The 20926-nt window shown below is 46.0% G+C and overlaps 1 protein-coding gene across 1 annotated transcript in view; it reads left to right on the top strand.

Annotated features, from left to right (window-relative positions):
* LOC149349505 (cell adhesion molecule Dscam1-like) overlaps positions 1-20926 on the top strand; it is a 522475-nt gene that overhangs the window by 181857 nt on the left and 319692 nt on the right. The window contains exon 2 of the mRNA XM_089578475.1: positions 2744-3052. Coding sequence (XP_089434601.1) covers positions 2744-3052 — 309 coding nt within the window. The remainder of the gene's footprint in view (positions 1-2743; positions 3053-20926) is intronic.

The raw sequence follows: 20926 nt of genomic DNA, 5'->3' as shown, positions 1-20926 counted from the left end.
CTAACGGCTGGCGCAATGACACAGCGACGATGGAAGAACAATAAAAAGTCCCGACTGCACATGGTATTGTGCTTTGTTCTCCAATGCGTTATCCCTGGCCTACCAATGCCTACACACACTGTGGGCGCCCGTTGCACAACGAATCCCGCTGAACGCTGCAATAGCAAGTTATCACTGGTGGCAGGAGTTCTGCGCAATGCACAAGACAGACAACAAATAAGCAGTAATTCCGGTTTCTCCCGCAGTCCACGCTGCATCGGCTTGGTTAGAATACATGACGATGCGAGGAGGTAGCGAGGTGAGGGAGGCGCTGGACGTGTACAGTGGAAGGGTTATACACTGGTTCCTACCTTCGAATCCACTCATAAAGCGGCTGAAGTAAGTTATAGTAGCCCATAATCATGAAAATGCTAACTACTTGTAGTCCCTATACAACCGGTGTTGATCTTACATGCTCCATATTTTAGCCTGAGTCGACCAAAAACCTTTTGTGGGGTGCTCTTTGGCCTTAGATGCACTTGCGCCAAAAAAATCTAGCATCATCAAGTTATAGTAGCGTCGCACAGGTGTGTTATCACTTGAACTACTACACGATTTTTTTTTTAAACAAACGAAGTCATTCCAAGGCTCGTATCGCTAGCTTGAATTTTTCTTGTCACACGACATTACTAGGTATTAGGGACAGCGCCTAGCGGCAGTGAGCGCTTTAATGGGAGGCGACTCAGTCATTCTCTTTCTTTCTTACGTCGCGGATGATGTCAGCGGGCTATTTTCGTATGTTCAAAGCCATGCGCTATGTGGTGGCCGCCAAGGGAACTAGAAGCGTTTGTCACAAGTTATTGGGAATGGATACGCCGCGGGGGCTACAATATTTCTCGGAATGATGGTTTTTGCTTTATAGTATAAAGCGCATGAAAAAAGAAGTACGTTCCAAATTCTGTACGTACTGTACAGCTTTCGGAGCTCAGAACACCTTTAAAGCTTCTCAGCGTTTTCGTGGAATTAAAATCACCGCGAAAACGACGAGGACCACGAATAAAGGCTGGTTCACATGCAATCGACTGAGCGACTGAGCGGTGCGTCGCAGCGAAAATTTCAAACTCGTTGGAACCTCGTTGTTCAACGCTGCGACGACTGAAAACAGGCTTCTGCGCCGCAACAGCAGGCTTCGCTGGAGTTTTTGCTTGCATGTAAAACAGGCATAACGCGAAAACTACGGGACCGGTACTGATCAGCGCCAGTCCTGCCGTTTCGGTGTTATAGCTTGTAGTTTTTTTGCGCTGCTTTTGATTCTACATTAATAAACAAACCAAGATTTTAACAGCCAGTTGGCCATGTGTGACAGACACAAGAAACTGCAGCCTTTTTATTTATATCCTGGCGGCACGAGCCGACCCCACTAAAGGCCCAATCACACTTGCCCAACAATCCGGCGATTGAAGCGGATTCGCTCGCCACAAAAACAAGGACCTGTTCTCACTTGTTCACGCGCGAGCGAGGCGGATCCGCCACGCCGCTGCTGATTCTCGCTTTTCCACACCGCGTCGCTGCTAGCGGCATACACAGATATAGTGAGAAAAGAGCATAAATTTACGCCGTCTACGTACCATAAGCGTATGCGTGCTTACGAACGTTAAACGCAGGCGCACTCTCACTTTTAGTTCAGCGTATGCTAGCACAGACGCAAAAATAAACAGCCTATAGTGGCGCCATCTGGTTGCCAGGGCGAGAACCATTACTGTCAACAAACCGACTCTGCTGTTAAGCCTAGAAGCGGCAGAATAGTCACTCTGAATAAAAAAAAAGAAGCAAAATTATCACTTAACGTTGTCTTAGAGGCGAGGTAAGACTAAGCGAAAGACCTGTGCCGCATTTCTGGCCAGTGAACGCACTGAAAAAGGCAGCAACAACGAGAATTCAATCCGAAGCGGGGGGTCAGGCTTCGAAGGGCGCCGCCATGTTTGTCGCCGCGCGGCGGAAATCGGTCCAGCCCGATCGCCCTCACCGTCAAAGGGGCCGATTCCGCTTCGCTCGCCGGATTTTTGGGCAAGTGTGAACGGGAATCGGCCGATTTTGACGCCGAGCGAGGCGGAAAGCGGCACGACGGGGGCGATCGGGCTGGACCGATTTCCGCCGCGCGGCGACAAATATGGCGGCGCCCTTCGAAGCCTGACCCCCCGCTTCGGATTGAATTCTCGTTGTTGCTGCCTTTTTCAGTGCGTTCACTGGCCAGAAATGCGGCACAGGTCTTTCGCTTAGTATTACCTCGCCTCTAAGCAAACGTAAAGTGATAAATTTGCTTTATTTTTTTTTTATTCAGAGTGCCTATTCTGCCGTTTCTAGGCTAAAACAGCAGAGTCGGTTTGTTTACAGTAATGGTTCCCGCCCTGACAATCAGATGGCGCCACTATACGGTAAGTTTATTTTTGCGTCTGTGCAGCATACGCTGAACTAAAAGTGAGAATGCGCCTGCGTTTAACGTACGTAAGCATGTTTACGCTTATGGTACGTAGACAACGTAAATTTAGGCAATTTTCTCACTATATCTGAGTATGCCACTAGCAGTGACGCGGTTTGGAAAAGCAAGAAACAGCAGCGGCGCGGCGGATCCGTCTCGCCCGCACGTGAACAAGTGAGAACAGGTCCTTGATTTTGCGGCGAGTTTTTGGGCAAGTGTGAACGCGCCTTAAGTCTTTCTCTCTGTCACCAGTTCTGAAGGAGGCCATCCCTTTTGTTCACGCAGCGCCGTCTCCGCCGCTGTTCTTCAAAGAAGAGCCCCCCGGCTGGGTGCCCTTCCTGAACAGCACGGGTGCCGTGGTCCCCTGCTCGGCCGGCGGCTCGCCACCGCCCACGGTGACGTGGCGCAAGGCCGACGGCGGCGCGCCCGTCACCGAGCTTCCGGGGCTGCGCCAGCTGCGTCCCGACGGCTCGCTCGTGTTCCCGCCCTTCGGCGTGGACCAGTACCGGCCGGACGTCCACGCCACCAGCTACCGCTGCGAGGCGTCAAACAGCTACGGCATCATCGGCAGCAGGGACGTCCGAGTCGCAGCCGGTACGTGCACCTTGTTCCTGGCTCGTGGAGCGATAGCTCGAATCAAGGCGTTTCGAGACAGTCCACAGAAAGGAGTTTACTTGCCCGAAATACGCGAATGTGTGCACCAGTAGCTTCCGTCACAGCGATGGGAGACTTTCGTAGCCTGCTTCTCATGGGAGTGACGAGGACATACAAGTAATTGCGCGGCATCCATTTGTGACGATGCAAAAGCTGTTTCACAGAGCCTGTACGAGTGTATGCTTCGCGCCGTTTCTCATTGGGCATGGTCAGCCTGACCATGCGCAATGGCGTCCGTTCCTGCGTTTCGCGTCGTCGTTGGCGTAGTGGGCGTCTGCTTTGTCGGCGTAGCCGGTTGTGAGATTGGCAGAGCGAACTGCCACCTTCAAGATGGCTTGCACGGGAAGATCCCCTAGGGCGGCTAGCAGCCGTTCCCACGACCCCTGCCGGCGGTGGCAGGTGGCGTGGGAGCAGCTGCGCTCCAACCTGCATTACGGACTATCTTAATCGCATGTCAGTTTATGTTGTTATTTTACTTAGAGGAAAAGTAATTTAGATACCGTTTTATATGGAAGAAAATATTGCAAAGTGGAAAAAAATTTTAAGGAACATTACTGTTCCCAGTAATGCAAAATTTGACCGCAGCTCTCTCGGTGTATCAGGCTCTGTAGCCTCATTGTTTTGCTTTCCTGAGTTGTCGGCACGTCTGGCGAACATATTAGTTCGATAGTAGTATTACTTGATGAAGACAACTATATGCAATGCTCAACCTACGAAGGCGCGCTCAAGAGCTGCGTTCTAAAGAAAAAAAAACGACAACGTGCTGCCAGTGGGAGTCGAACGCATGACCTCCGGGCTTCATGAGGGCGCTTTTGCCACTAAGCACCGTAGAATTATTGCTAAATTGTTTCCTGTCCGACTCCTAGAACAACTACAACTAAAAAGGTTATATTTTCGGTTTGCTTTATTTCGATTGGAAGACAACTTTTCTTGACATGTATTCTAATAAAGCTACAGCCGCTCGGCACGCCGCAAGTTTTTTCTACTGCTTATTCATTACTATATTGTCAGTCTCAGTCACGGAGTAAGATAAACAGGAGCGCTTACTCCGCTGATGAAAGGGGCTCAGTTTTGCTACACCGGAGAAGGCTTTGTGGCTCATCGGATAGATATGGCGCTCAGATTTTGCCATTGGCTAGGGTCATCATTGGCGCTGGTCATAGAGTATCTAAATAAAAGTCTAATGCGCTGGTAGAGCACTAACTCCTCGCCGCCCACGCTCCGGCGTTTCCGGGGTGTGCGGTGCGGACGCTTCCTCCCCTTTAATCTGCAAGCACGCGCATGCGTGGTGGCATGAGTCGCGGTTGCCTGCTACATTGCGCTGGACTGGCGCCGTCGCGTGCGCCGCCGCGTCCGTCGTCTGTTTCTGCGTGCTTCATATAGCTCACCTGCCCCGTCTCGCTGGCTCCTACATGCACGCGCTGCTCATGCAGGCGTGTTCGTGCCTGCTCTTTCAGAGTTTTCTCTTGCTTGCCATAGACGGCCTAGTAGTGAACATTATAAAACTGCGTCAGGAGAACGGTATGGTATCTCAGGTTTAACTTCTGGCATCTGCAGGTGGGCTAACAGAGAGAGAGCGGTGTTGAGGGCTCTGGATTAATTTAGTTGATAGTTGAGGGCTCTGGATTAACATCGCACAACATCCACACACTGTGCGTTTTTATGAAATTTCCGCAAATGAGCTTGATAGATGCAACATGGGTGGCAGAACGGCGCTTCGCTATTGTTGAGCGAATAACTTTCATTTGTCGTATGCTGGTTTACAGCCAACGGGAAAACAGTTCATCGCCTACCACCCAGGCACGCAGCACCAACATTGAAGCAATTCTGCACAACATGCACTTCACACGTCTGCCGTGCTGCCTGGGTATACCCGCCACCTCGTGGGTTCGTTTGTAGTATGCGTGCCTGTGTCGAGTCATGTTTGCGGGTACACCCAAAACTGCGCGGGTGGTTCGCAGACGACCCAGCATCAAGCAAGATTAGCGGGCTGCTTCTTTTATTGAGCCTATAATTTGCGGAGCTGCAAGGTACGTAATATCAGTAACAAATGAAAGGCGAACAAGAGAACCGAAATGCGAACATAAAAGCAAAAATTTATTAGGTCTTGGAGGAGGAATAAAAGCGAGGCTTATTAACACTTATAAAGGACAGTCATCGCGCCTTCAAAGTGAAATTAACCTGGGCTTTTAGTCAGCTTCTCACCACTAAGAACGTCCCGTTTCGTTGTTGTTTGAGACTGGACTCTCTTGTCGACGTTTCATCTGTTACTGATGGTGCATTGGCCGATTTATCAAAGGAAAAGTATTAGCCTGGAAACGAAAGAGGCTACCGTACGCTCAACAATAAGCACAATTCCCTTTATACGTTACCTGGCATCGAAATCGCTGCAATTATAACAACTAAACACACAGTACTCAGCATAAATGCAGATTTAGAAAGCAGACTTGTACAATAAAACAAACTGACATTGAGCATTTACTGAAGTTTTGCACGACTGCAAAAAAGAAAATAAGAAATGTAGGAATACAAATTTGTATCGATGACATGGAACAACAGAGTGCATCTATCCTGATAACTATGATTTAAAGCACAACTTAGGTGATAAAATTAAGATTGCAAGAAAGCATTACTTCAGTGCAACACTTCCTCAGTTTTTGAAGAGTGATCTGTCAAAATTTTGGCGCTACCTCGCTCAAGGCAAAGACGATGTTAAAGAATTTCGAATAAATGGTAGATCAGTTACGGAGAGTAAGGAAATTGCAAAGGTTTTCAATGAATACTTCAAACTGTTTTCTCATCGCACAGTGAACATAATCTCTTAAATGCATATGACACTTTAGAGGATGTACCTGTCATATCGGTTGAAGGGGTCTTCACCATCTTACGCAAACTGGATGAAAAGAAGAGTCCAGGTCCAGATGGTCTTCAGAATGCATTTTTAAAGCGTTACGCAGAAAATGTTGCACCTTTTCTAGCAAAAGTTTTCAAGCTTCTGTAGATGCCCGCAAAGTCCCAGATGATTGGAACAGAGCTCGTGTCATACCATTGCACAAAAAAGGAGAAAAAGTTACAGTGTCTAACTACAGACCAGTTTCGATTACGTGCACTTGCTGCAAGCTATTAGAGCATATTCTAGCGGGTTACATTTGGTCGTACCTAACTGAAAACATCCTTTCAACCCATCAGCACGGGTTCAGAAAAGGGATGTCTACTGTTACCCAATGATAACAACTGTACATGAATTTGCAATGACTCTCGATGGCTCCGGCCAGGGAGATGTACTATTACTTGATTTCTGCAAAGCATTCGATAAAGTTGTGCACGGAAAATTACTCTATAAGTTAGCACGCATTGGTCGGCCGTTACTTTTAACGACCGTCGGTTATCTTGCCTTCGCATTACATGCCCTGCTCAAGCCCATTTCTTCCTATTGATTTCGACCAGGATGTCATTAACCCGTGTTTCAACCCTTTTCGTTAGCCTCCACGTGCCTGCCCCATAGGTGAGAGGGAGCGAGAACAAACCTTTAATAAACAAATATAGAGGATGAGCCGGAGCAGGTAGTGAATGCCGGCATCATCTTGTTTAGAGTACCAGCAAGATACAGCTGTTATATATTTTTCTCTTGAGGGATTTTAGTTAACTGCCATTTATGATCTGAGATTACTGGCCAAGTGTGCTCCACTCCATTCTTATTCTTTTAGTTATTTCCCACTCATGATACGGATCTGCCGTCACTACCTGCCCTAAGTAGACATATTCCGTCACCACTTCAAGCACCTGGCAAACAACAGTGAACTGGTTTCCTTCCTAGACTGCTGAACAATGCCTTGGTTTTCTGCGTATTCATTTTTAGACTCACTGTTCTGCTCTGGCTGTCTAAGTTATTGATCATGCTTTGCAGTTCATCCCCTGAGTGACTTAGCAAGGCAATGTCATCAGCGAATCGCATATTACTGAGGCATTCTTCATTAACTCTTATCCCCAATTGTTCCCAATTCAAGCCTCTGGGTACCTCTTGTAAATGGCGGTGAAGAGCATTCGCGGGATTTTATTTCCGTTCCTGACACTCTTTCTTATTGGAATTTTATTGCTGACTTTATGGAGCACTATGATAACTGTGCAGCCGTTATAGATACCCTCCATTATTTTTACATAAGGCTCATCTACATTCTGACTGAGCAATGCCTGCATGACTGCTGAGGTTTCGACTGAGTCAAATGCTTTCTCGTAATCAATTAAGGCTATATATGGGGGTTGGCTATATTCTGCCCATTTCTCTATCATCTGATTAATAATGGGAATATGGTGTATTGCCGAGTAGCCTTTACGAAAGCCCGCCTGATCTTTTGGTAGATTAAAGCCTAAGATTGTCCTGACTCTATTAGCGATTAACTTCGTGAATACATTTTAGGCAACAAAGAGCAAGCTGGTCAGTCTGTAATTTTACAACTCCTTAATGTCCCCTTTCTTATGGATTGAGATGATGTTAGCGTTCTTCCATGATTCCGGTACTCTAGAGGTCATAAGGCGTTGCGTATACAGGGTGGCACGCGTTTATAATCCATCAAATTGCAATGAACGTTCACCGCAGGCATTACCTGCGAGTGGGAGACTGAAATTTTCGAATGAAAGCTTTCTAATAAACTACAAGAAAGGGGGAGGGGGGGGGGGGGGAGGGGAAGATACATGGAAATGGCGGTCGTGTATTACTATGTTGTGAAAACATAGATTTTTTAAACGGTGTACTAAATGGAAGGGAAGAATCTGCGACTTGAGAATCAGTGGCTCGCTGTAGTCAGTTCTGTTGCACTCGTTTATTAATTTCAGCACACGCTGTTACAGCCGCAAATGGGATCTTTATAGGCTTTCTAGGTCCCACCCTAAGCTTCGACGCGATACGACAGCTTGCTTTCACTGAATGCAAAACAGAGCATTCATAATGCCTATATGTCAAAATTTTCTCTAGGCTTAATAACGGCATGACATCCAGGTGCCCAGTTTCAGGCCAATGCAAGTTACTGTCGGAAGGGACACCCAGGAGAATGTAAGTTTTATTGGCGAATTATGTACAACTATTCGTATATTGATTGTACGAATAGTCTTCCTTCTGGAATTACATATTATGAACTTGGATTTTTGGGAATTTACGATTAGTTTTTTCCCGTGTGCCACTTGGCTATCTTGTAGCATTTTAGTTTGTCATTAGCATACGTAGAATATATGATCAGTCAACTACCAACGGTAGCATGAATAAACAGCAACAGAGCAAGCACGGATCCTAACTGAACTCTCTATAAACACTGTGCGATGAGGATGAAATGTTATTCATCACCACTACTTGTTGACTGCCCTGATATAACTGAAAGGAGGGTAGAATCGTTGGGACGAAAGCCGTTGTACTTTAATTTTGTTATGAGCAGGATAGCCATCTGTGTCGAATGGCTTTAAATCTAGAAATATAAGTCATATTAACGTATTGTCGTGTAGTGCCGCATTATCTGGATAAGTAATAACTATCTAGTGGCAGTTGAATGATGTCGCCTAAATCGGGGTTGCCGTGCAGTGAGGATACCGTATTTATCAATAAACTTATTAAATTTTTTTTAACAATTGTTTCAAACATGTTATTAACTATACGAAGAAGAGATATGGCTGTAATTATCGGGCCCTCACGGTCTCCGTTCTTACTTAGTGTTATAACCTCGGCTTTCTTTAGTACTGAGAGATAATTGTAAACATTAACATAATAATTAAAAAGAAACCCAACACGGGCCAAAGTTATTTGGTTCAAAGAATCGCTGAAATAAGGAAGGAATTTGTGTTTAAACAGCCAAAGCACTGTCGACTCATTTTTCTTCAGTCACAAAATGACAAGCCCCGGAAAAAAATAAAAGGCCACTGAATACACTGAAGCAACCATCGGCCAAGTTCATTGCGATTTACGTGCGTAAGGGCACATCGTGATTAACGGAAGCCTTGGCTGCTTTGATTTGGGCAAGTTTCCGTGTTGCTAGAAGCGCAGCTGTTATCCTCTTTCTTGCATTTAAGATTACAAACCAGTTGAAGCGGGATTTCGTATTATACGAGATATTCGTTAGTATTAAAGGGATACTGAACCAAAATCTTAAAATTGAACAACAACGCTGAAAATAGATTCTAGGAATGTGATTACACCGAAATCTAGTCGTCACTTCGCACATTTTTCAGCGGATGGTTTCATTTTCGACATTTTATGAGCGCGTGCCAGACCCCCCTCCCCCCCGCCTCCCCCCCGGCCGGCGCGAGGTGAAGAGCGTGACGTCATGACACCCTCTTCCGACAGGCAACCGGTCACGTCATTCCAAGCGCGATGTCGCACTGTAGTTTGGGTAGACCAAGCGATAAGGCTACCAACGTCCGACGCTGCCGAAGCAAAACTGGCAAAACCCGCGAGTAGCGATGGCAGTAGTGCTCCTGCGGGAACAATTGGCGCGCCGGTGTTATGGCGTCTAGTCGCAGCTTCCACAGGCGGCCGCCAGGTGCAACGATACAGCAATAAATCGCGAAAAATACGTGATATCCACCTTTTTTCGCTAAAATGCTTGTCACATTCATCAAATTTAACAGTCAAGCTCTTGTTTACATGTAAAAGAGCAGCTCCAAAAGTTTGGTTCAGTATCCCTTTAAGGTAGCACAGGGTGGTCGTGTGTAGCTGTGCCCTGCCCACTGTTGCTAAGCAGCACAGAAGGTCTCTTTGAAGGCCTCGTAGGTACCTCTGTTACCACAGTGGAGAATAGTGAAACGATATGTTTCTACTCGTGGGGCTCCGCAGCCTGACTTGTATCATCGTTCGCTGCTGCTGTTGGACTGGCAGAGAAAGGCAAAAATAAGCGAATCCTCTTTGCATTTCAGCGCCAGTGCGGTGTCGCCTCGCTTAAAAAAGACTGGCGTGTTAGGGAGCACTGATCTGAGCATTCCACACCCCGGGCGTCGAAATGGGCTGTAATCTGCTTGCACCGCAGTCTACACGACAAACACAATATATAAAAACAAAAGGCCGCAAGAAAGTGGTGGCCACAAGATGACGAAAATGGGGCCTCGCATTCCTCCTTTATAAGCGACTGCACCACTCCCACCCTCCCCACGCAGCACTGGGCCGCGGTGCTGCTGGCAATTCGGCGCCATCAAATCTACCACATTGCTCCGCCAGCGCTCTCTGTAAAACAACCGGAGTACGCTGGCGGCAAGCAGGACCGATAAGCGCAGCACCACAAACGCGTGCGAAAAAAAGAAAACAGCGAAACATTTCCGCAGCCGGCTGGTGTCGCCGGCGCATTCCAGTACCGCGAGCGGGTCTCTCCAGCGCATGCAGGGCGCGCGATAGCAAGCCACGTACCACCACTGCGGAGGGAAGGGCTGCAGTGCAAGGGAAACCGCGCATCACGTTGGTATTCACGGTGGGGCCCGGCCCGAAGCGTGTGTTTTTCCTGTCAGCGCAAGCGCCGGGTCTTTGCTGGCTTTATTGTGCTTCGTCGTTCGTTCCCTACGTTTAGACCGCGGGCACGTCGATTGCGTTTTCTATTGCGCCTCCGCCCAGGAGAGTGCGCGCTGTGTGTAGACGCCAACAGCCCAGCTGCCAACTCCGAAAATTGTTCACCGTTGCAGCGCGCCCGCTTTGCTATCGGTTTCGCCGCTCCGAATGGAATCTCGCTCGAGAAGACAAAACGCGCCAGCAATAGGGGAAGCCTACTGCACGCGATGGGTTTAGATCGATGGCAGTGTTTTCGGGAACCCCGTGCGCACCGGTGGTAGCCGCCGCGCTGCTCTTCTGCGGCGGCCATGCAAATGCGCCCTTCCGAGATCGCTCCGAAAGGACGCGTAGTCTTAACCCTCCTCGTCCGCAGTCGGATGACGAGGCCGAGATGGGGGATGCTTCAGTACTTTCTCGGCTCTAGACCTTCTGTGAATCGGAAATTCCAAGTGTGACGCGGCATTCGATGCGTCACTTCCAGCTGCGCGCAGCACAAGGCTGAGCACGACAAAAACGCTGAGGCCGCGCAGAAACTGCAAAGCACCGTCCATGTTGCTGGTGTTCATTCCTTGCTGCACCCTGTCATCAAATACTGCGCACCACTTGGTCTCACATAATTTACCTTGCTAGCTTGCGAGAAATTTGTCGGCTCAGAACAAAAAAGAAAAACACGCGGCAGAATGAGGAACACGAACGGGACGAACGATTGGCTTCAGTGCTGCTTCAGGGACTGAATAAGACCGTCCCTTTGCCTTAACAACTTGCCTTCCAGACGTTGAACACTTACGCCATGTATTTGTAGAGGGCTTGAAGAAGAAATACTGAACAAAGAAAACACGCATGCTCTTGCTTGACGGTCCCATGTATACCCGGAGTCAACTATGGCACGGCAAACGAGAATCGCGAGGAAAATTAATTTTATGCCAAAGTTGCACATGGGCTACGAGAGACGGCATAGGATTGATTTCTAGAGGACTTCTTAAACCACCATAGGACAGTATTTTCCTTCTCCTCCTGTAAATCTTGTAGTATGAATACAGCTTGAATGAATGAACGAAAATTTCGTCCCCTGCAGCGTGCAGTGCCATTACACAGCACACAGGCGTTCTTGTATTTTGCCTCCATCAAGAGATTAAGTTTTCTTTGCGCCATTCCATGAAGCCTAAAATAGAAAGCGCAGTTCCCCTTCGCTGCGGCTGCTATTTCATGCAATTGAATTTTTTTTTTATCTCGGTTCTTCGTTTACTCACCGAAAAGAAAACAAGGGGTAAGCAAAACTGGGGGTATTTCTGCTGACGCCGCCTCAAAGGTCATTTAGTGGCGTTCACCTGAAGTTACTGCTACAATTCATCGTACTAGAGGAAGATTACTGAGCATAGAAAACAATTAATCATGCCACGGAGCCCGACGATATCAGCCATCGATATACGTAAGAGCCATCAATCAGTCACCGCCGTCATTTAACAGAATGCTTCACAAAGAACGACGCTTTTGTCGTTGACCTTCGACGATTACTTTTAGTCTTATTCCACTTGCAACGCAACTGAAAAAGGTACGGCCGCTCACCGGTGCGACGAAGTAATGAGTTATGAGTTTATTTCACACAAGCATGTTTACATACATGTTTGAGGTGTATGGGAGTAAAAGCCGCTCAAGAGCAGCTTGACAAAGCTCCCATTACCCTTCTATACTCGGCAGTGCAGGAAAGAAAATACAGATTACACTAAGAGACAACAAATACAAAAATCAGCCAGAAGCAGTACAGTACAACAAAAATGGTGCAAATACAACAATACAAGACATTACTATATGTTCACTTTATAATGGTACTCGTGCAATCAATATACCGGTGCATTACAAAAAAAAGTTCTTTTAAATTTTTATTTTTAATGGGTGTCTCTGCCCTTCAACATAGTTCTAAAACTGTGCTATACTTGAGTGAAAGCTTTGAAATCAGCCGGAAGAACACTGCTACACAGCGTGTGTATTGCGCACTCATAAATTAAATGGGTTCATCAAATGCAAGCATTCTGGTGGAAACAGAATATTTTACGGTAATTTATGGAAACAAACTTCAAGCGACAATCACAGGTGCTACCAATGTGAGCGCTAGCTCGGCGCTTAACCCCTCTTTCCTTTCAGTTGGTGATGAATGGATATCCTAAGCTTACAGCTACCACCAAAGTTCGCAGCATCTTTGAGAGCCTGTCACTGAGAAATAAAAAAAAAACAAGAAAAAAAAAACAAATTGGTTGGGGATGAACTGACACTGAAACTGCAGAGAGGCAGCATCGTGGTTTGTCTGTGGTCAGCGTACATCTCCGGATTCTCGCGTAGTCCTCGTTCGCGTTCGCGAAGTTTCCTAAGTTCTTGTTCCGAGTGCTGCTTCGGGTGACAAGTCTTCTATGCATTACAAGAGAGCAACTGCGTGAGGGCATGCTATCGAGGCAAACATCACGAGACGCTGAGGTCATAGCAGCGCATGGATTCGAACAACGCTAAGCCATCTCAAGCACCGCTAGGAGCAATCCTTGTGACAATAGAGAGCGCTCAAGCAGAACCACGATGAAAAAATTAAATCTTATCGGTGCTTCTGCTAAGTATGTGTACGCACCGAAGGCGCACCTTTCAGCTGCCCATCGAAGGCCCTGTCACCTAGCCATAATCGTGCATGGGGCTGGGCCCAGTACCCCGCTCCTTTTAACCATGTCTCAGCGCTATATACATAAAAAAAAAAGCGAGAGGGGGACTAGAAAATCATGCCACCCTCGAGGCGTCCCCACCCCGTTTCACGGTCTTCGGAGGAGTGTGCGCGGGGGCCTGCGAGCCGCCGATAGCGGCTGCAATCACCGCTCGCGTGAAGGGAGCGCTACGCTGGCGGCAGCGTGCCGCCACGGCCTGCGCGAACGAGCGCTCGCGTTCCGGAAGTAGTCGGCCATGGCTTCGTGGCTGGGCGAAGCAATTGATCCGGTGATGAGACGTCGTTATGCAGAGAGTGGCGCGCTATCGGCAGAAGGCGCGTCTCCGAAGGAAGCGAACCTTCGCTCGTTCACCCCTGAGCCACCTCGGTGCCCCCTCGGGGTCAGATCCCAGGACGCGACTGCGTGCAGGAGCGACAGCGTGGAGCGTGCGAATCGCGCGATGTATTGCGAACGCCAAGCGTAACTGCTTCCATGGGTGGACACCTTGTTGATATGTTACTTCAGATTATACGCGTACGCTAAGCGAATGCTCAGCCAGTTAGCATCATTTCCAGTATACACAAGCCCCAGGGGTTGTGTCAGTTTACCATTGAAGACGGGCTGCAAAAATGAAGCGTGTAGTGCTGGATAAAGGCTGAGGTAATTCTCCTTCGTCCGTATTCTGAGCCAATTACTTCTACAGAATTAGCGTATTCGCTCTATCCGACTAGTTTACCAGAGTTTTAGCTGATTCGCAGCTATTGGCTGCGCCAGCGCCAGCGTTAAGCAGTGCTTCATTTAAGGTAGGTAAAAAAAAAAGTCCACTGGGGTAAACAATACATGGTTAATACCGATCTAAATGAAACTGAGCTATTTGAAGTTAAATCAAGCAAGAAAAATAGCTCAAAATATTTGTTTCGGCATAGGTAGAGTGTCCCAGCTGCTTATGGTAGGTTTCACAGCAGTCAGGCTACACCTTGGTTGAAAGTAGAAAGCACAACAATAAACAGAGTGTATTGCAGAGGTTCTTATGTACAGCTGAACACAAAATGAAATTGGCTGGTCGCGACCTTTGCACAAGCGTCACATTTTTTCAATTCAATTCATTTTACTTTCCAGAAAGATTCTGGCGGATTCATAGGCAAAAAGCTGTTCCTGACAGCTTGACAAAGGCCTATAAAACCACCAACGAGGCAGTAGGCGATGACCTTATGATGCAGAATATTGAAAGAAGAATAAAATATGTTTAACACACAATATGTGACTACAAACATGGATAATAGCTGAGTAGAAAAATATACATTAACAAGAACATACATTAACAAGAACATACATTAACAAGAATTACATTTTAGAGCTTGACACCAGTTTTACAGAAAACAGTATTCACGAAGTATCGATTTTAACTTCAAAGGAAATTTACACATATTGTTTTAGAAATACAATTATGTGGCATACAAAAAAATAAAAGACATTAAGGCTAAGCAAATAATAGCATGAACAAACTAGCCATCAAATAGTTAACCGGTAATATATCTAGGAAAAGGCAGCACATAATACACACAATCTCGAAACCTACATTATACAATTATAGCTAAAATGAGTACACTTGTGCACATCTGGTATAATTTGTAAAGAAAGGTACAGCTATGTGGACAAGAATTGGTCAAGTAACTGTTTTAGTGTAGGCTTAGTTATGTGTTTGTATTTATTTAGAATGACTGGAAGATTATGCTGAAGTGTTTGCACTTTATAATTTGTGCGGAAACGAGGTATGAACCATAGATCAGTGTTCCGTGTATGAGTGCTTTTATTGAGTTCTAAAGAGGCTAATGACTTAAGGAAATGCCTGAAAGAATCCATTGCTAAATAAAATGATCGAAGGACTCGAAACTCGTAAGCACGTTTGATGCTAATTATATTGTAGGACTGAAAATATTCTGCTGTTGACGACAGGAAGTCTATATTGGCGATGTTACGAATATTTTTTTTTTCTGGAGTACGTATATCCTCTGGACATTTCTTTGTGATGTAGTCAACCAAACTAAATTGTAATAGTTAGTGTAGGAGGCAAACAAGGCATTGTAGACTTGTAGTTATATTTTTGTTGGTAGAAAAGAACGGCAACGTGATAATGCCCCTGTAACTGTTGAAAGCTTTTTGCAGAGGTTATCTATGTGAGAGTCCCACATAAGATGAGAACTAAATGTTATGCCAAGTATCTTGATTTCTTCAACAATCTCAATAATTTGACCTTCGCAGCGGATATCTTGCTCAATTTTAACTAACTTATTTCTAGCGCGAAAAATAACTGCTTTGGTTTTTGAGGGGTTGATCTTCAGCTTATTTGATCGTGACCAAAAGATTAATTTTTCAAGAATGTTATTACCCTTTGATATAAGAGTATTAACATCACTGCCTGATAATCGTACAGATATTATTTTTTCCAAACCCTTTGAAAAAACAGGTATTACAGATATTGGTCTGTAGTTTCTCGCATCATTTTTATCCCCGCTTTTATATATGATAGATACCCTAGACCTCTTCATGGCAGTAGGAAATACACCTTTTTCTATAACAAGGTTGAATATGTATGCGAGTACCGGGACGATATGCTGCAAAACGTGTTTTACGGGCGTAATCTGTAAGTTATCTATATCCAGGGCTTTGCTGTTCTTTAGATTCATAAATGTGGTGTAAATTTCATGTTCAGTTATTAAATGGAGAGCAAAACTCTCTACAGGGCTATTGTCGGTAGGCTGAACAGCAGGAAGGCAGCTGTCTTCTGCGGCAATATCGACAAACACTTTATTGAAATGATCAGCCAGTTCTTTACCAATAAGCTCGCGGTTATTGTATACTATTCTGTCAGGAATAACATGTTTATTTTGGCGACCTAAAACATTATTTATCACCTTCCATGCAACTTGTGGTTTTTTGCTAACGATATCAAAGAACAGGTGTTCATAATACGCAGTTTTTGCGCGCCTAAGTTCTTTATTTACTCTATTTCTATAAGACTTAAATTCTGTTAACGTTGCCAGGAACCGAGTTCGTAAGAAAGCATGGAAAAGTTTATTTTTCTTTTTAATCATCCCGAGGAGGTATGGTGTGATCCATGGTTTCCTAACTCTTTTCGATGGCTTGAATGTTCTAAAAGGGAAGTGCATTGTGTATAGTTTTACAAAAAGTTCCATGAATTTTAAATATGCTTCATTTACATCAGTAATTGTATATATAACTGACCTGTCCTGCGCACCAATATCCCTTTCGAAAGAAAGGAGAGCCTCTTCAGAGAGGGACTGAACTGTAACTATGTCTCGTCTGTAGGTTTTCTGTCCAAATCGGTTACAGTAGAACATAAAGATTGGACAGTGATCACTAATATCAAACGCGATTGTTCCGGCATGAGAAATGGTGTTTTCAATATTTGTAATAAAAAGGTCAAGAGAAGTGGAAGAAGAAACTGTCACTCTTGTGGGCGATGTAATTATGTTAATAAAGCCAGTTGAATAAACAGTGTTGTTAAAGTCTTGTGCATTCGAGCTATCACTGCAAACGTCTGTGTTGAAATCACCGCCACAAATCAGCGTAAAATTGCCATCAGAAACAAACTGCAAAAAGTTTTCAAAAAAATTCATGAACTCCCTAAAATTGCCCTGTGGAGGGCGGTAAACAACAGCTATTAGTTCAAGGTTCTGCTTTAAAGTTAGGATTTCATAGTCTGGGGTAATAATACAATATTCAGAGAGAAATTCGTAATCCCGAGTAGGTTCAACATAAATTGCAACACCACCCCCTTTGCGGTTAGTACGATTCATGACAAAACTCTTATAATTGTCAAAATGAAGTATGTCGCCCTCATCATAATACCATGTCTCGGTCAACATTATTATGTTATATGAAAAAGAAAACTGACTTAGGAGATAAGATATGTTATCATGCTTTCCGGGTGCGGAGCGTGCATTAATGTGCAGAGCTGAAGTATACGATGCAGAGGGGGAGGGAACTGCTTGAGGTAAAACGAAATTGTAATATTACATTGTCAATTTTTTGTTTTTTTAGGGTGATTGGCTATGAGGTGGTACTGAAAATATCTTAGCAAGATCGTCTTCTTGGGCAATGGGTACAATCTCAGAACCATCGGACTGCCTTGCAAGGATTTTTCCGTTTTGTGTCCACACTCACTTCCATTTGTGTTCCTTCTTACGCTTTATTGCCATACTTAGAAGCTTCTTCAGACTGGGGCATAAGTGCTCATTCACATATATCGGATTGTCATTATCCAGTCCAATGTCGCGGTTGGTAAAACGAGCTTTCTTTCCTTTCTTTAGTGTGATGTCACGTTTCACTCTAGACTTAAATTGTACAATTATATTTGTTTTGTCACTGTTTCGGATCGGAACCCGATGGCAAACCTCGATATCGTCTGCAGAGATTGGTTCTTTGATGACATCACCAATTTTTGATACAATTGCAGTGATGTTCGCAACCTTCCAAACCGTTCACTTCCGCTCAACGCGTTCCCTGATCGCAGTAGTGATGATAGATGATGCCACATTAGCCGCTACGGCTTTTGTGGTCGCGCTGCCGCATTTAATCGCCGCCCGCGTGTGTCGTCCTGCGAAATACGCTAAAGAAAAAATTATGCAGTGGCTTAGCTCTGGTTAAGCCCGGGTACACAAGCGAAAAGCTTCAGTTATGCTTAGTTTGACGGCCGTCCACACACTGCCTGTACGGAGGCGGAGGAGGAGACGGAAATCGGCGCAGTTAAAACTGCCCGCAGGAATGCGGAGAGGAGGGTTGCCGGCTGCGACGCGGGCAACACGCGGCTGCAACGAAAGGTCAAACGATGGGCGAGGAGGCGCAGCGCGCAGTTGTACCGACGGCGCGCATACGATGTGGGAAGGCTGGGAGTGCGAGTGCATGCGGACGAGAGCCAAGGCCTGGAGGCCAGGCGGCGAGGGCGCCATAGTCGGATACAACTCAAGAACGAAGCGGCAGATGCCCCTCAAAGGGGGCCCCCCGTCAAATGGCCAGTACCGATTTCTACGACCCTGCGGTCAATCGGATGAAGCCGTAGTGAATCTCCTATCATCTGCCACACCCTGCGGCGTCACACTAGCCTGCCTAAGGGGACTACCCACGACGCCATGAGCATCGGTCGACGCCACTGGCTGAAGGGCTTCTTTCAAGGGGTACTTGTCGCTTCGCTCTCCAGTTGTAGCCGACTACAGATGGCGTCGCCATGCTGTTTCGTATACGCTCGCGTGACCCATTTTATTTTGTCCTCGACTGTACGCTATGATTCTTACTGTGGTACCGTTTGCTTAGTCTCACTACCGTGTAAGTAGAAAATTCAATGCTCTCACAGTCCCTGATCTGCGCAGCACAAAGGCATGGCGTGTCCTTACGGCGGAACGTTTTGGGCGGTTTCCTTTTTATGTTACGCGCCAGTTTCTCCACACAGTGTCACAGAGCTATCGCGTTGTTTCTTCCGCTTGTTTGCCTGCTGCGAAGATCTCAGTCTTTCCTCGGTAGTTTAATAAAGTCCCCTAATGCCGTGCATCGTTTCTTTTGCCCTCAAAACCCGGGCATCTTGCGAGCTCTTTTCGTCAAGCGAAGCACCCATAAACTATCGGCGCACGCAGTGAAAAGACCAGTCTCTCTCTGAGGCTCGGACGACGCTTTTGTACACCGGTGGTGCCGACGATCGATGGCCTGGATGAACCCTCTCTTGACGATTCCATGCACTGAAAGGAACGTACCAGACGCACCAGTACTAACAGCAACTTCTCCGAGAAGTACAACCAAAAACTGTTTAGAGGCTGCTTCCCCCGTCGAGTCACCTTGCGTGCCACGGGTTTATTTTTCAAGGGGTAACAAGGATAAAAGTTCGAAGCGTGTGAGAAACGCGCCCCACGCAAGTGTCCACGAGAAGACTGATCGGTTCTGTTTAAACTGAGAGCGTCTGGGGGATTTGACCAAAGCAAGGTGCTGGTGTTTATTGCCTGTTTTGTGGCAGGCACCACCTTTTGTCTTCGCTTCGAAACTTATATTATTGCAATGTTAGTGCGGCTTACTTTTTTATCTCGTGTGCGGTAGAGTTTAAGGTCGTAATTCTTATTTCACCGAAGTCCCCTGCACAAGCAAGGTTATGTTTTGTTTGTACGTTTATGGGTGGTAATATTCGACTCCAGGAACGACTAAACAGAGCTGTGAACGCAGAAAGAAAAGGTGAGCCGTGTGATCCCAACAAGTTTTGTCTCAGTGTTCTTTGTTGCCTTGTGGGCCATCTTTTAAGCCGGAGAAAAATGGTTTATATATTTTTATTACTAGCTCTTCACTGGCAACATGACTTTTAATTGACACCACTCTATCTCTGAGCACAGTTGAACTTGAACATGAAGAGCGGAAGGTCGGGGGGGGGGGGGGGGGGGGGGCATTCTACATATTGACATTACACAACGTACCTGCGGCCAAAGTGTTCGTTGAGTTTGCTTTTTCTCAGAGCACATGATCCTGCTGTGGTGCATCCTTTACAGGTCGACGGGGAATACAACGTCGAAAAATTCAGGTGGTTCAACTCAGCTGAACCGAGTTTTCACGTAAAGAAAGCAGAGCACACAGCTCCTGTCTATATAACCCATACCCTGACGTCACAACTGTAAATTGAATCACGTAACACTACGCGGTTACCACGTGGCTTCTTATCGCCCTCTACCGACAATTTGAAAGGTCAAAGGGCAAGATCGAAGGTCAAAATTCAAAGTCGAAGGTAAAAGTGAAGGCAAAGGTCAAAGGTCAAGTGGTGCAGCACCAAGGTGGACTACATGTGGCAAGGCAGATGTGCAACCATTACTTATCTCAAGGTCGTTTCAAAGTCATTTGAAGGCTCACGGCGAAATGTGTCGCTTTTCAAAGTTCAAGTTCAAAGTTTAAGGTCACAGGTGGACCACAAAGTGTAGCACACATGGTTAGGTATATGTGCATAGCAATACTAGCCTTGACTGACCTCAAGGTCGTTTCAAGGTCACGGAGAAGCTCACAGCGAATTGCGTCACAGCTGTAATAGTGTAGCTTTCGCTACAAAGCTAAAAGCACTGAGATATAAGTAAATAAAGTTAGCTTAAAACAATTGTCCAAAGAAGAGAACAAAAACGTCCCATCCGTAGAGTACTGCATCGGTTGAACGCTTCGAAACCTCGAAGCTGACTCATATCTACCGAACTTTCTGCTTTTACGGATGTCATTAAAGCATTAATGCGTCCACGCGGCAAATCGAATAGGGAACCCTTATTCCAAGTGGGCTTTTCCGAATAATTACGACTGTCGGAAGCCGCGTGAAAAAGAGTAGTAATGCAGAGGCAGACTAATGATCTCTGGCGTTTCAATCAAAACTAGCTGTGAAGAAGCCCTCACGACATGTACTGGAATATGGGAGGCGATAATGACGAAGATAAGAAACGGAGACAACACAAGTGCTTGTGGTGTCTCTTCCTCCTTTTCTCGTCTGTTACGCTCCCCATCATTTCGGCGCGCATTACAGACAATTCACCAACTTTCTGTTCTCGCCGATTATACCTTGTGGCAGGTGCCTGGCTAAAGAAAAAATTT

Source organism: Amblyomma mixtum, chromosome 3 (genome assembly GCF_055824585.1).
Source record: "Amblyomma mixtum isolate Tamu chromosome 3, ASM5582458v1, whole genome shotgun sequence".
In the NCBI taxonomy this organism is placed as follows: Eukaryota; Metazoa; Arthropoda; class Arachnida; order Ixodida; family Ixodidae; genus Amblyomma; species Amblyomma mixtum.
This window is presented reverse-complemented; position numbering and strand designations above follow the sequence as displayed.